The sequence below is a fragment of the Rhinoraja longicauda genome, chromosome 28, assembly GCF_053455715.1.
Source record: "Rhinoraja longicauda isolate Sanriku21f chromosome 28, sRhiLon1.1, whole genome shotgun sequence".
Lineage (NCBI taxonomy): Eukaryota > Metazoa > Chordata > Chondrichthyes > Rajiformes > Arhynchobatidae > Rhinoraja > Rhinoraja longicauda.
Window position 1 is genome coordinate 26765553 of NC_135980.1, and position 13686 is coordinate 26779238.

The 13686-nt window shown below is 53.9% G+C and overlaps 1 protein-coding gene across 4 annotated transcripts in view; it reads right to left on the reverse strand.

Moving 5' to 3' along the window:
* LOC144607057 (F-BAR domain only protein 2-like) overlaps positions 1 to 13686 on the reverse strand; it is a 73697-nt gene that overhangs the window by 39488 nt on the left and 20523 nt on the right. For 3 of the 4 annotated variants that reach the window (XM_078423629.1, XM_078423630.1, XM_078423628.1), the window contains exons 2-6: positions 5604 to 5695; positions 3261 to 3335; positions 2226 to 2367; positions 983 to 1135; positions 376 to 480 (exon numbers count right to left, since the gene is read on the reverse strand). In XM_078423629.1, coding sequence (XP_078279755.1) covers positions 376 to 480; positions 983 to 1135; positions 2226 to 2367; positions 3261 to 3335; positions 5604 to 5695 — 567 coding nt within the window. Of the gene's footprint in view, positions 1 to 375; positions 481 to 982; positions 1136 to 2225; positions 2368 to 3260; positions 3336 to 5603; positions 5696 to 13686 lie in introns of those variants that run through there. The other variant, XM_078423631.1, reaches the window with a different exon arrangement.

A 13686-nucleotide genomic window follows, 5' to 3' on the forward strand; every position in this document is an offset into this window, starting at 1 on the left:
GCCTGACCTGCTGAGTTACTCCAGCATTTTGTGAATAAATACCTTCGATTTGTACCAGTATCTGCAGTTATTTTCTTACAGTTCTTTTTTACTGAGCTGCCAAATTTGGTGACAATCCAGCGAATTCAGGACACGCTGAGACAATAGACAATAGGTGCAGGAGGAGGCCATTCGGCCCTTCGAGCCAGCACCGCCATTCAATGTGATCACGGCTGATCATTCTCAATCAGAGACAAAGGGATGCAGCAGAAATACAAGTCTTCCTTCATTTCCCCTCCCACCCCAAAAAAATCTATTCTCCCTCACATCCACCGCCTGCCCCATAGATTTGAGGTCAAACCTATCGTGCAGATTAAGCCGCAGCCGCATTCAAACCTGGGCGGTCTCTGCCATCTTCTGCTGGTAATCAGAGCGTGTGCAGTGGTAACGCTCCATGCTGGCCTTGTACGACTTGGCAGCTTTCTTGGACTTGAGTTCTGCCTGTGGGAAGGGGCAAGTTCCATCATTTATGTACGTATCTCTGAACTCTACGGAGTTTATAAAGTACAGGAGGGGGGGGGGGAGAGAGAGGGGGGGGTAGAGAGAGAGAGGGGGGAGAGAGAGGGGGAATAGAGAGAGGGGGGGAGAGAGGTGGGGGAGAGAGGGGGCGAGAAGAGGGTGGAGAGAAAGAGAGAGGGAGAGAGAGAGGGGGGAGAGAGAGGGGAGAGAGAGGGGGGAGAGAGAAGGGGGGAGAGAGAAGGGGGGAGAGAGAAGGGGGGAGAGAGAAGGGGGGAGAGAGAGGGGGGTGGAGAGAGAGAGGGTAGAGAGAGGGGGATAGAGAGAGGGGGGAGAGAGAGAGGGGGAGAGAGAGGGGGGTAGAGAGAGGGGGGAGAGAGAGAGGCCCGGACACCGTAGGTCCCTTGTTCCTTATTTGGGAGTGAGATAGTTGGCAACCCCAGTGTAAACCAGCATCTGCAGTTCCTTCCTACACAGCACCAGTTACCTTATCAACTTCTTTCTGCGAAGCTCTGTCCTTTTTCAGCCTGTCCCATTCCAGCCACTTGCTGTGATAATTGTCCTTGCATTTCTGTAGCAGTTGGACACTGGTCTGCACATTCTGCACGGCCTCCAGTGTTCCTGACACCTCCTCCTTGGTCTTGGAGAGAGAGAGAGAGGGAGGGAGAGAGGGAGGGAGGGAGAGATTGCTAACATTATGTCCACTCAGCACACCTACAAAATAACGGCATCTAAAATCCCTGCTTTGGGTCATTCATTGACCGAATGTCCACCAGCAAATTTTAAATGTTCGGCATTCAGCGCCCAGCAAAGTGGAAGATCAACACAGCGGGTAGTGCTGCTGCCACACAGCTCCAGCCACGCAGGTTCAAGCCTGACCTCGGCCTGTGTCTAATTTTGCACAATCTCCCCATGACCAAGTACCTTGCCCTCCATAATGTTTGGGACACAGACCAATCGTTTATTTACTTGCCTCTGCACTCCACAATTTGAGATTTGCAATAGAAAAAAATCACACGTGCTTAAAGTGCACACTGTCAGGTTTTAAACGTTCACTTTAACCCCATGTGGGTTTTTTTCTATTACAAATCTCAAATTGTGGAGTGCAGAGGCAAATAAATAAACGATGGGTCTGTGTCCCAAACATTACAGAGGGCAGTGTGGGTTGATGGGATTCATTGGCCATTCTGGGAGGAGGGAGGGAGGTGGGAGGAGGGAGGGGGGGAGGGGGGGAAGGGGGGAGGAGGGGAGGAGGGGAAGGGGGAGGGAGGAGGGGGTGTGGGAGGAAGGGGGGTGGGAGGAAGGGGGGTGGGAGGGGGGTTGGGGAAGGAGGAGGGGGGAGGGGGCAGGGGGAGGGGGGAAGTGGGGGGGAGGGGAGGCGGGAGGTGGTAGGAGGGGAGGAGGGGAGGCGGGAGGGAGGGGGGTGGGAGGGGGGTTGGGGAAGGAGGAGGGGGGAGGGGGCAGGGGGAGGGGGGAAGTGGGGGGGAGGGGAGGAGGGGAGGCGGGAGGGGGTAGGAGGGGAGGAGGGGAGGCGGGAGGGGGAGGAGGGGAGGAGGGGAGAGGGGGGAGGGGAGGAGGGAGGGGGGGGAGGAGGGAGGGGGGGAGGAGGGGAGGGGCAGAGGAGGCGGGAGGGGGGAGGGGGGAGGGGGTGGGGGAGGGGGTGGGGGAGGGGGTGGGGGAGGGGGGAGAGCGGTGACCGTGAGGGGAATGAGGTGGTCCTTCCCGCTCACCTTCCTGTGCACTTTGGCCTGCTCCTCGTTGAAGCGGTTCATCTCCTTGATCAGATCGTGCAGTTTCCGCACCAGCTCCAGGTGACACAGCGCTAACTTGTCGACCGAAATACGAAACACCTCCCACATCGGGGCGAAGGTCCTGCAAACATGCGCAGCGTTACTGCCCGCGCGGCTGCCGACCGACCGACCGTAACTACAGGCCGCACGCTCTGGGTGGGGACACGCCGGGCTTGGAGCGACTCTAGAGTAGAGAACGCGGCCTCCAAGGAAGGAGATGGAAGGAGCCCTGCGCCAGCCTGGGCCTGGCCTGGGACTGGCACCGCTCAACTTCAGTTTAGTTTATTGTCACGTGTACCGAGGTACAGGGAAAAGCTTTATGGTTCGTGCTAACCAGGCAGCGGAAAGACAATGCATGATTACGATCAAGTCATTTACAGTGCACAGAGATGTAGACATTGTAACGCGTGATTATGGATCTGCTTCTGTGACTAGCACGCAAATCACCGCCTGGGCTGGACGCCATCTTGGGGCAGGAGAACCAGAGCGTGGGATTGAACGTTTGACTACCATTCTATCGTTCACATGCACGGTAGGCAGGCACCGCCGCCCAACGCAACACCTGGTGGACCGTAAGTCCTGGCGGACCGCGGGCTGCAGGGGGAAGCGCTGAACAGGTCCACGATCAGAGGACCTTGTGGACCGCGGCCTGCAGGGGGAGCCACCAAGCTGCTGCTGCTCAGCCAACCTGGCGGACCTTGGCCTGCAGGGGGAAGCACTGAGCTCGGAGGACGTGGCGGACCGCGGCCTGCAGGGGGAAGCACTGAGCCGGTCCACGTTCGGAGGACATGGCGGCCCGCGGCCTGCAGGGGGAGCCACTGAGCGGACCGCGGCCTGCAGGGGGGAGCCACTGAGACGGTCCACGCTCGGAGGACGTGGCGGACCGCGGCCTGCAGGGGGAGCATGTCGGGAGAGGTCTGAAGGTCTCTTGTCCACATCTGTGTAATAGGGGACGGACGAAGAGGCAGAACTTACCCCAGCATTCCGTTAGTGCTCACCATCTTGGACAGCTTGGCCATGGACTTGGAGTAGGATTCCTCGATCAGCGCTCTGCCACAACGAAACACATTGGTAAAGACCAAGAAATCATTTCGTTTAGTTTAGTTTAGTAACAGGCCCTTCGGCCCATCGAGTCCGCACGGACCAGCAAACTCCACACTTTCCCACACACATGGGGGACAATTTACAATTTTATAGAAGCCAATTAACCGACAAACCTGTACGTCTTTGGAGTGTGGGAGGAAACGGGAGAAACATCACGCGGTCACAGGGGGAACGTACAAACTCCATACAGACATCGCCCATGGTCAAATCTGGGTCCCTGGCACTGTGAGGCACCAACTCTATCGCTGCGCCACCTTTAACATTTTAACGATTAAAAACTCAGCATAAAATTCATTGTTCATCACTTCACGTTCAAAACAAAGGCCTACTCCTGCACCTATTGTCTATTGTCTATTGTATACATTTTATTGGGATGCAACACAGCGTGGTTTGGGAACAGCTCCATCCAAGATAGGGTTTGCCAACTGTCCCATATTAGCCGGGACATCCCGTATATTGGGCTAAATTGGTTTGGTCCCGTACGGAACTGCCCTTACAATAGACAATAGACAATAGACAATGGACAATAGGTGCAGGAGTAGGCCATTCAGCCCTTCGAGCCAGCACCGCCATTCAATGCGATCATGGCTGATCACTCTCAATCAGTACCCCGTTCCTGCCTTCTCCCCATACCCCCTCACTCCGCTATCCTTAAGAGCTCTATCCAGCTCTCTCTTGAAAGCATCCAACGAACTGGCCTCCACTGCCTTCTGAGGCAGAGAATTCCACACCTTCACCATCCTCTGACTGAAAAGGTTCTTCCTCATCTCCGTTCTAAATGGCCTACCCCTTATTCTTAAACTGTGGCCCCTTGTTCTGGACTCCCCCAACATTGGGAACATGTTATCTGCCTCTAATGTGTCCAATCCCCTAATTATCTTATATGTTTCAATAAGATCCCCCCTCATCCTTCTAAATTCCAGTGTATACAAGCCTAGTCGCTCTAGTCTTTCAACATATGACAGTCCCGCCATTCCGGGAATTAACCTAGTGAACCTACGCTGCACGCCCTCCATAGCAAGAATATCCTTCCTCAAATTTGGAGACCAAAACTGCACACAGTACTCCAGGTGTATATCGTAAATAGCTGGGGTCCCAGCACCGAATCTTGCGGTACCCCACTGGTCACTGCCTGCCATTCCGAAAGGGACCCATTTATCCCCTTGTCCCGTATTTGGCCCGGGGGGCGCTGTAGGCCCGGAGGCCCGGGCGCCAGCTAATGGAGGTTGCGTAGCAACACGCCTCCCAACCCGGGCGGCCGCCATTGGTGGTGCGGGAGCACGTGGCCGCTATATAGGTGAGGTCACGTGGGGCGCGGGGCGGCGATGTTACCTTTTGCCCCTTATTTGGGAGTGAGAAAGTTGGCAACCCTGGTCCAAGACCACAAGGAATTACAGAGAAACGTGGATACAGCCCAGTGCATCACGCAAACCATCCTCCCTTCCACCGACTCCATCTACACTTCACCAGCGATCACCCATTCACACTAGTTCTATCCTATGCACAAGGGGGCAATGGAGAAAACTGCAGATGCTGGTTAAAATGGAAGGTAGACACAAAATGCTGGAGTAACTCAGCAGGACAGGCAGCATCTCTGGAGAGAAGGAATGGGTGACATTTCGGGTCGAGACCCTTCTTCTGACTGAGAGTCAGAGCAGAAGGAGACACAGAGACATGGCTGGGTAAAGTGTGAACACGAGAGATCAAAGGGGACGCAGCTCAAGGAAAATGTGGAATGGATCACCGTTAGCTGAGGGGAAGGTATTCTTTGGCGGACACCAGTTCATAAGTTCACGTGGGATGAGCAGAATTAGGCCATTCGGCCCATCAAGACTACTCTGCCATTCAATCATGGCTGATGTGGTTCCCCCTCCTGACCCCATTCTCCTGCCTTCGCCCCATAACTTCTGTTCTGACACCCGTACTAATCAATAATCTATCTCGGCTTTAAAAACATCCATTGACTTGGCCTCCACAGCCTTCTGTGGCAAAGAATTCCACAGATTCTCCCCACCTCTGACTAAAGAAATTCCTCCTCATCTCCTCCCGAAAGGAACATCCTTTAATTCTGAGGCTGTGCCCTCTGGTCCTAGACTCTCCCATGAGTGGGAACCTCCTCTCCGCCACCTCCACCCTGCCCAGGCCACCTCTGGAGGAGCTCTAGGTGAAAGGAACGATCAAGTGGGCCGCGGCTGACGTTTGGGACAGACTCACCTTTCCCTCACGAAGTCCGCCAGCTCTTTGACCGACACCTGCCCGTGCTTCATGTTGTGGTAGAGGACGTCAAAGCCATTATTCTTCTCTCCCTGCATCGGGGAAGGTGAAAACGTGTTAATACACAGCCTCCCCACCCTCCCCAAACCCATCAAGCTCCAGTCTGCCCAGTCCAACTTGCACACAGAAACCAGACCAACGTGAACGCATTTGGGCCCCGTATCCGAGGAAGGATGTGCTGCCGCTGGTGAGAGGGTCCAGAGGAGGTTTACGGGAATGATCCCAGGAATGAGTGGGTTTACACACGATCAGCGTTTGTCGGCACTGGGCCTGTACTCGCTGGAGTTTCGAAGGATGGGTGGGGAGGAGGAACGACCTAATTGAAACTTACCGAACACTGAGCGGCCTGGATAGAGTGGACGTGGAGAGGATGTTTCCACTGGTGGGAGAGTCTAGGACCAGAGGGCACAGCCTCAGAATAAAAGGACGCTCCTTTAGGAAGGAGACGAGGAGGGATTTCTTTAGTGAATCTGTGGAATTTATTGCCACAGACGGCTGTGGAGGCCAAGTCTATGGATATTTTTAAGGCAGAGATAGATAGGTTCTTGAACAGTACGGGTGTCAGAGGTTATGGGGAGAAGGCAGGAGAATGGGGTTGAGAGGGAGAGATCGATCAGCCATGATTGAATGGCGGAGTGGACTTGATGGGCCGACTGGCCTAATTCTGCTCCTGAACTTATTGGAACATAGGTGCAGGAGTATATATTTTATATCTCCATATTTCTCAAATTATAACTTCTCTTTTCTGTCTCTTTGGTTGTTTCCTCGCTTGCAGATCCCAAAGTCTTTCGGGTGGAGACAACTGTTGCTCTTTTGATTCTTTTAACCAACGCTATACCTTCCTTCGTTACCTCAGTGTCTCCTTGCAAATCTATTTTGTCCTCCCCTGTATATGACGTGACCTCAGCCTTCCTTGCATCTGTTGCTCAAATGTTCCCTGTGGCCTTTCACCAGACCTTGCGCCTGTGTCTGACATGTCGAGCCCATTGTTTTCCATTCAGCCCTTCGAGCCAGCACCGCCGTTCAATATGATCATGGCTGATCATCCAGATTAATGTTCTTGCAGAGTCACTGCTTGGCCATGGCGAGAGTCACTCTTTGTCCAACTGCGCTGGTCCTGTGTTTATTGAGGCTGAGGGTCACATTCTGTCTGTACGTTGTTTTCCTTCCACTTTGCAAACTGGTTAAGATAAGCTGAACCTTTTTTTTAAACGACTTTTACACAACTTCCTCCAAGCTAAAACAGCAAAGGTTAGCACGGATGGACACAAAACGCTGGAGTAACACACGCAGGTCGAGCGAGCATCATCCCTGCAGAAAAAAGCTTTCTGGTCTCCCGCAGTCTGAAGAAGGGTCCCGACCCGAAACGTCACCCATCCTTTCTCTCCACGGATGCTGCCGGACCCGCTGAGTTACTCCAGCACATTGTGTCTATCTTTGGTGTACACCAATCTCCGTAAGTTCCTTCCTATTACAAAGGTCAATGTTCTGTAATGTTAAGATTGTACGTTAAAGTTCCGGTCAATTCTCCAACATGCACAGCAGCTGCCTGATGTACGGTTGCCAACTTCCTCACTCCCAAATAAGGGACAAAGGGCGACGTCACCGCACCCCCCCCGCGCCCCACGTGACCTCACCCGGCCAGCGGCCACGTGCTCCCGCTCCACCAATGGCGGCCGCAGTGACGTCACCCTTTGTCCCTTATTTGGGAGTGAGGAAGTTGGCAACCCTACTAATGCGGGACAAGGGCAAAGTAATTTGGGACAAGGGCAAAGTTGGCAATCCTAGGCTGACGTGGCCACAGATCCTCTCCCTGGTCAACAGAAGACGTAGGAGAGGGTCATTCCGCTCCTTATCCCCCAGCTCACCATTCAATAAGATCACGGCCGATACTGTCTGGCTGCACCACCCCAATGTCCGCTGGTATCAAAACAAAAACTGAAATAATTCAGCTTTGTCTGAAATACACCCAGCAACTGGGTCTGTGGAATTACCTCCTGAGCTGCCAGAGGAGGTAGTTGAGGCAGGGACTCAAGAGAGAGCTAGATAGAGCTCTTAAGGATAGCGGAGTCAGGGGGTATGGGGAGAAGGCAGGAACGGGGTACTGATTGAGAATGATCAGCCATGATCACATTGAATGGCGGTGCTGGCTCGAAGGGCCTAATGGCCTACTCCTGCACCTATTGTCCATTGTCTATTGACTGCAACAGCATTCTGGACAGGTACATGGCTAGGATCGGGAGAGAGGGATATGGGCCAAACATGGGTACATAGCTTAGACAGGGCATCCTGGTCAGAGGGTGGTTAATACGTGGAACCCATTGCCACAGGGGGCCACGGAGGTCAAGTCAGTGGATATTTTTTTAAGGCAAAGGTAGATAAATTCTTCATTAGAACGGGTGTCAAGGGTTATGGGGAGAAGGCAGGAAAATGGGGTTAGGAGGCAGAGTTGGGCGGTCACGGTGGTGCAACGGTAGAGTTGCTGCCTTACAGCGCAGAAGAACCGGGTTCGATCCTGACTACGGGCGCTGTCCGTGCGGAGTTTGTACGCTCTCCCCGTGATCTGCGTGGGTTTTCTCCGAGATCTTCGGCTTCCTCCCACACTCCAAAGACGTGCAGGTTTGTAGGTTAATTGGCTTGGTAAAATGTAAAAAGTGTCCCTAGTGTGTGTAGGATGGTGTTAGTGTGCGGGGATCGCTGGTCGGCGCGGACACGGTGGGCCGAAGGGCCTGTTTCCGCTCTGTATCTCTAAGCTAAAGTTCAGCCATGATTGAATGGCGGCGTTGGGCCGAATGGCCCAATTCTTCTCCTATAATTTGTGAACTTGTAACATGTTGGGCCAAAGGGCTTGTTTCTGCACTGCAATGACTGACTGTAACTGAACATCCATAGCACTCTTGGTTTGAGAATTTCCCAGATTCACCACCATTTGAAGAAATCTGTTCCCTGCGCCATCCTGAATAGTTGAGCCCATTTTTGGTTCTGGCCACCCCTGCCGGTGGAAACCACCATTCACTGCATCCCCCCTGTCAAACTCCACAAGATGTGTACATGTTTCAATGAGATCGCCACTCTTTCTTCCGAATTCAGGATTAAAGGCCCAAACTATTTAATTCCTCCCGCCCCAACAATTAATCTGATGCAAGATAGACACAAAATGCTGGAGTAACTCAGCGGGACAGGCAGCATCTCTGAAACCCGAAATGACACCCATTCCTTCTCCCCGCAGATGCTGCATGTCCCGCTGAGTTACTCCAGCATTTTGTGTCTACCTTCGATTTAAAGCAGCATCTGCAGTTCTTTCCCACACAATTAATCTGATGCACCTCCATTTTGCTCTCTCCATCGCAACTATCTCTTTGTTTTGGTGCATTGCAGTATTTTCACACAAAGCGTTTTGGCAGGAAGCTAGTCCAGGCTATCGTTCCAAGTTGTTCTGAGGGTCGGCAGACAGAGATGCCATCGCTCAGGTGTTATGTTAAAATCTGCCCTTGTCTGCCCTCCACAGATGGATTTAAAAGTCCCTACACTTCCTCAACTTTACTTCACGCTGCCTCGGCAAGGCCACCAGCATCATCAAGGAGCAGCACAATCAATGAGACGAATAGATCGGGTAAACGCACAGAGATATTCTTTTCCCACAAACAGTCTAGTAGAGTATTGCCACACCTAAGCACGTCCCCGATTAGAAAAATGGTACAGAAATAGCCTACTCAGCCTGCATTGCAAGGAGCGCCATGCTTTGGCGCCATTTTACAAATCCAGTCCCCGCTCCAGTTGTTATTGAATGGTGCCCGATCCAGGCGAGTGTATTAGTAGCATGGACCTACTTAACCCACGAAAGCAAGCGTCCAACAAATGGTGTGTACAGGTGTCAGAGGTGATGGGGAGAAGGGGTGGACCACCATATGGTGGGTCTGGAATGGGGTTGCCAACTTCCTCACTCCCAAATAAGGGACAAGGTGACGTCACCGCCCCGCGCCCCACGTGACCTCACCCAGCCAGCGGCCATGTGCTCCCGCTCCACCAATAGCGGCCACCCGGGCCGGGAGGCGGGTTGCTACGCAACTTCCGTTAGGCGGTGCCCGGGCCTACACTGTCCGGGACTACAGCGGCCCCCAGGCTACAGTGTCCGGGCAGACAGTGTCCGTCCGGACCTACAGCGCCGACCGAGCCTAATATGGGACAAGGGCGGTCCTGTATGGGACAATCCAATTTAGCCCAAAATACAGGATGTCCCGGCTAATGCAGGACAGTTGGCAACCCTAGTCTGGAATCACATCTACGCCGAGAACTGGCCAGGACAACAGATTTTTATTCCTCAGGGAACACTGGTAGATGAGGTGGATATCACAACCTGAAAGCTTCCCAGTCACTTTCACTGCTAATAAAAGTGGAGTCTTTGATTCACCGCAGTTGCATTTCTTTTTTAACCAAAATAAAAATCTCGCTTCCTCTCTGGAGCAAAAACTCAGGTTAAGAAAGTCACTCTTGAACTGTCACTGTTTTTTTTATAACCGTCTTTTGAAGAAAAAAAAACTATTTCTGTAGAGCTCATTTTGGGGAACAGATTCCAGGTTGCCTTGGAAGTGAATATAAAGCTAGTCCCAACCAGGCCGCCCTGTTTCAGGGAGAAGGCAGGAGAATGGGGTTGATAGATCAGCCACGATTGAATGGCGGAGTAGACTCAATGGGCCGAATGGCCTAATTCTACTCCTATGAGTTTAGTTTAGTTTAGAGATACAGCACGGAAACAGGCCCACCGAGTCTGATCCGACCAGCGATCACTGCACACACTGACACTATCCGACACACACTCGGGACAATTTACATTTAGACCAAGCCAATTAACCGACAAACCTGCACGTCTTTGGAGTGTGGGAGGAAACCAAAGATCTCAGAGAAAACCTACGCAGGTCACGGGGAGAACGTACAAACTCCCTACGGACAGCGCCCACAGTCGGGATCGAACCCGGGTCTCTGGCGCTGTGAGGCAGCAACTCTACCGCTGCGCCACCGTGCCACCCCAAATCTAAAACTCAGATCTTGTATATTAATATATATATATATCCGTATGAAGGTGGGGGGGAAGGGGACAGTGGGATTCAGGGAAGAGGGGAGAGTGGGGGGGGGGTGGGGTGGGGGAGGTTGGGAGGAGCAGAGTGGGGGTGGGAGGGAGAGTGGGACTGGGGAAGGGGACAGCGGGGAAGGGGAGATGGTGGTGTGGGGAAGAGAGAGTGGGGGTGGGAGGGAGGGAGGGAAAGGGGAGGACGGTGGGTGGTGGGGAAGGGGACAGTGAGGGTGAAAGGAGGGGGAGGGTGGGGGAGGATAGAGGGGGTATGTGGGGAAGGGGGCTGGTGGTGGGGGGAAGATAGTGGGGGGTAGGGGGGGAGGGTCACTGTGGGGGTCAGGGGAGAGTCGGTGTGGGGAAGAGGGGGTCGGGGAGAGTGGGGGGGAGGGGGACAGTGAGAATGCGGGTGGGGAGAGTGGGTGGAGGGTAGGAGTGGGAGGGAGGAGAGAATGTGGGGGTGGGGGGGAGAAGAGAGTGGGGGAAAGTGGGGCTGGGGCTAGTGAGAGTGGGGCTGGGGAGGAGAGAATGGGGGATGGGGGAGGAGAGGGTGGAGGAGAGTGGGGGTGGGAGGGAGAGTGGGACTGGGGAGGAGGGCAGGGTGGGGTGGGGAGGAGGGAAGAATGGATGGGGAGGGGACAGCAGGGGTGGGGGGAGGAGGGGGTGGTGGTGGGGGGGGATGAGAGAGTGGGGGTGGGGGAGAAGGGGGACAGTGGGGGTCAAGGAAGATGGGAGAGTGGGGGGTAGGGAGGGGGGGGATAAGGTGGCTTGAGTAGGGGGTTGAGGGTGCTACACCAATACAGGAGAGGCCCAAGGCTTGGTCACACCCTCTCCCCTTCCCTGTACTGCATTTAATTGCGCTCCCCCTCCCCTGGAGGAGCACGACACCACAGTGAAACATAGAAAATAGGTGCAGGAGTAGGCCATTCGGCCCTTCGAGCATGCACCGCCATTCAATATAATCATGGCTGATCATCCAACTCAGTATCCTGTACCTGCCTTCTCTCCATACCCCCTGATCCCTTTAGCCACAAGGGCCACATCTAACTCCCTCTTAAATATAGCCAATGAACTGGTCTCAACTACCCTCTGTTGCAGAGAATTCCACAGATTTAGCACTCTCTGTGTGAAAAAAAACGTTCTCATCTCGGTCCTAAAAGACTTCCCCCTTATCCTTAAACTGTGACCCTTTGTCCTGGACTTCCCCAACATCGGGAACAATCTTCCTGCATCTAGCCTGTCCAACCCCTTAAGAATTTTGGAGTGAAGGAGAAAGAAGATGGCCGCTGGAAGGATGGTGTCAGTGGCTCCCTCTCCCCGTTCCCCTCCCCCACCCCATTCCCCCCTCATCACCGACACCACCCCTCTCCACCCCACCCCTGTCCTCTCCACCACCACCCCCTACTCTCCCCCCCCCCCCCCACCCCCCCACTGAGATTGTTTTTTTGTTTTTTTTAACAGACAATTTATTTTAAAGAAAAAAGCAATTTCCCCAGGTTACAATGGAAACCTTACGAGGACCAACTTGGTCTAGTAAGTGATAAAACTATATGAAAGACAGCATGGGCCTGATGGTCTCTTTCTACGTTGTAAGATATGAAATTTGAGTGAAGGATCTCAACTCCAGTGTGTCAGGAGTCCTTTAGAAACTTGGCAGAGAGGCTCAGAGATGCGTCAAGGACTGATACAGATTGTCCTTTTCCTTTCCCAACACTGAAAGGTCACTTTCTCTCTCCCTTGCATGTAAATGCTTTCACTTCTTCCCAGAAGCAGAAATGTACAGCTCCATTTATTTATTTATTTATTTTTAAAAATTCTTTCTGTGTTCTGCCTGCTTGGTGGAAAGTCAAGAAGGAGCAGATGGCTTCCCTGCTGACGTTTGTAGGTTTGGCAGGGAGAGAGCTCTGGCACAACCTCAATGGCACTTCCAGCAAGAGAGCGCGGCAGGAACCCGGAGAGATGGGCGGCACGGCGGTAGAGTTGCTGCCTCACAGCGCCAGAGACCCGGGTGGGAGAAAAACAAAAATCGCTGGTCTGCACAGACTCGGTGGGCCGAATGGCCTGTTTCCACCACATGTACAGATGATGGTCGAATCCAATGGTCCGTGCGACAAAATGGTCCCCCTACTGCCTGCTGTTGGGAATGTCATGGCAAAGATGTACTCACTGCAGCCTCCCGGTCGGTGCCTGGAGGCCTTGTCCCAGTCACAATGGCACATTTTACAACTGAACCCTCCTTTTACTGTGACATGGCCTTCAAGATGTGGGGAGTCATAGAGAAGGGTTGCCAACTGTCCCATATTAGCCGGAACATCCCATATTTTGGGCTGAATTGGTTTGTTCCGTAAGGGACCGCCCTTGTCCTGTATTAGGCCCCGGGGTGCACTGCAGGCCAGGACACTGCAGGCCTGGACACTGCAGGCCCGGACACTGCTGGCCCGGACACTGCAGGCCCGGACACTGCTGGCCCGGACACTGCTGGCCCGGACACTGCAGGCCCGGACACTGCAGGCCCGGACACTGCTGGCCCGGACACTGCAGGCCCGGACACTGCAGGCCCGGAAACTGCAGGCCCGGACACTGCAGGCCCGGACACTGCAGGCCCGGACACTGCAGGCCCGGACACTGCAGGCCCGGACACTGTCGGCCCGGGGCCCGCTGTAGTCCCGGACAGTGTAGGCCCGGGCACCACCCAACGGAGGTTGTGTAGCAACCTGCCTCCCGGCCTGGGTGGCCGCCATTGGTGGAGGGGGAGCACGTGGCCGCTGGCTGGGTGAGGTCATGTGGGGCGGTGACGTCACCTTGTCCCTTATTTGGGAGCGAGGAAGTTGGCAACCCTATCATAGAGTCCTAGAGTGTGGAAACAGGCCATTCAGCCCAACTTGCCCACACCGGCGAACATGTCCCAGCTACACTAGTCCCACCTGCCATTGTTTAGTCCATATCCTTCCAAAC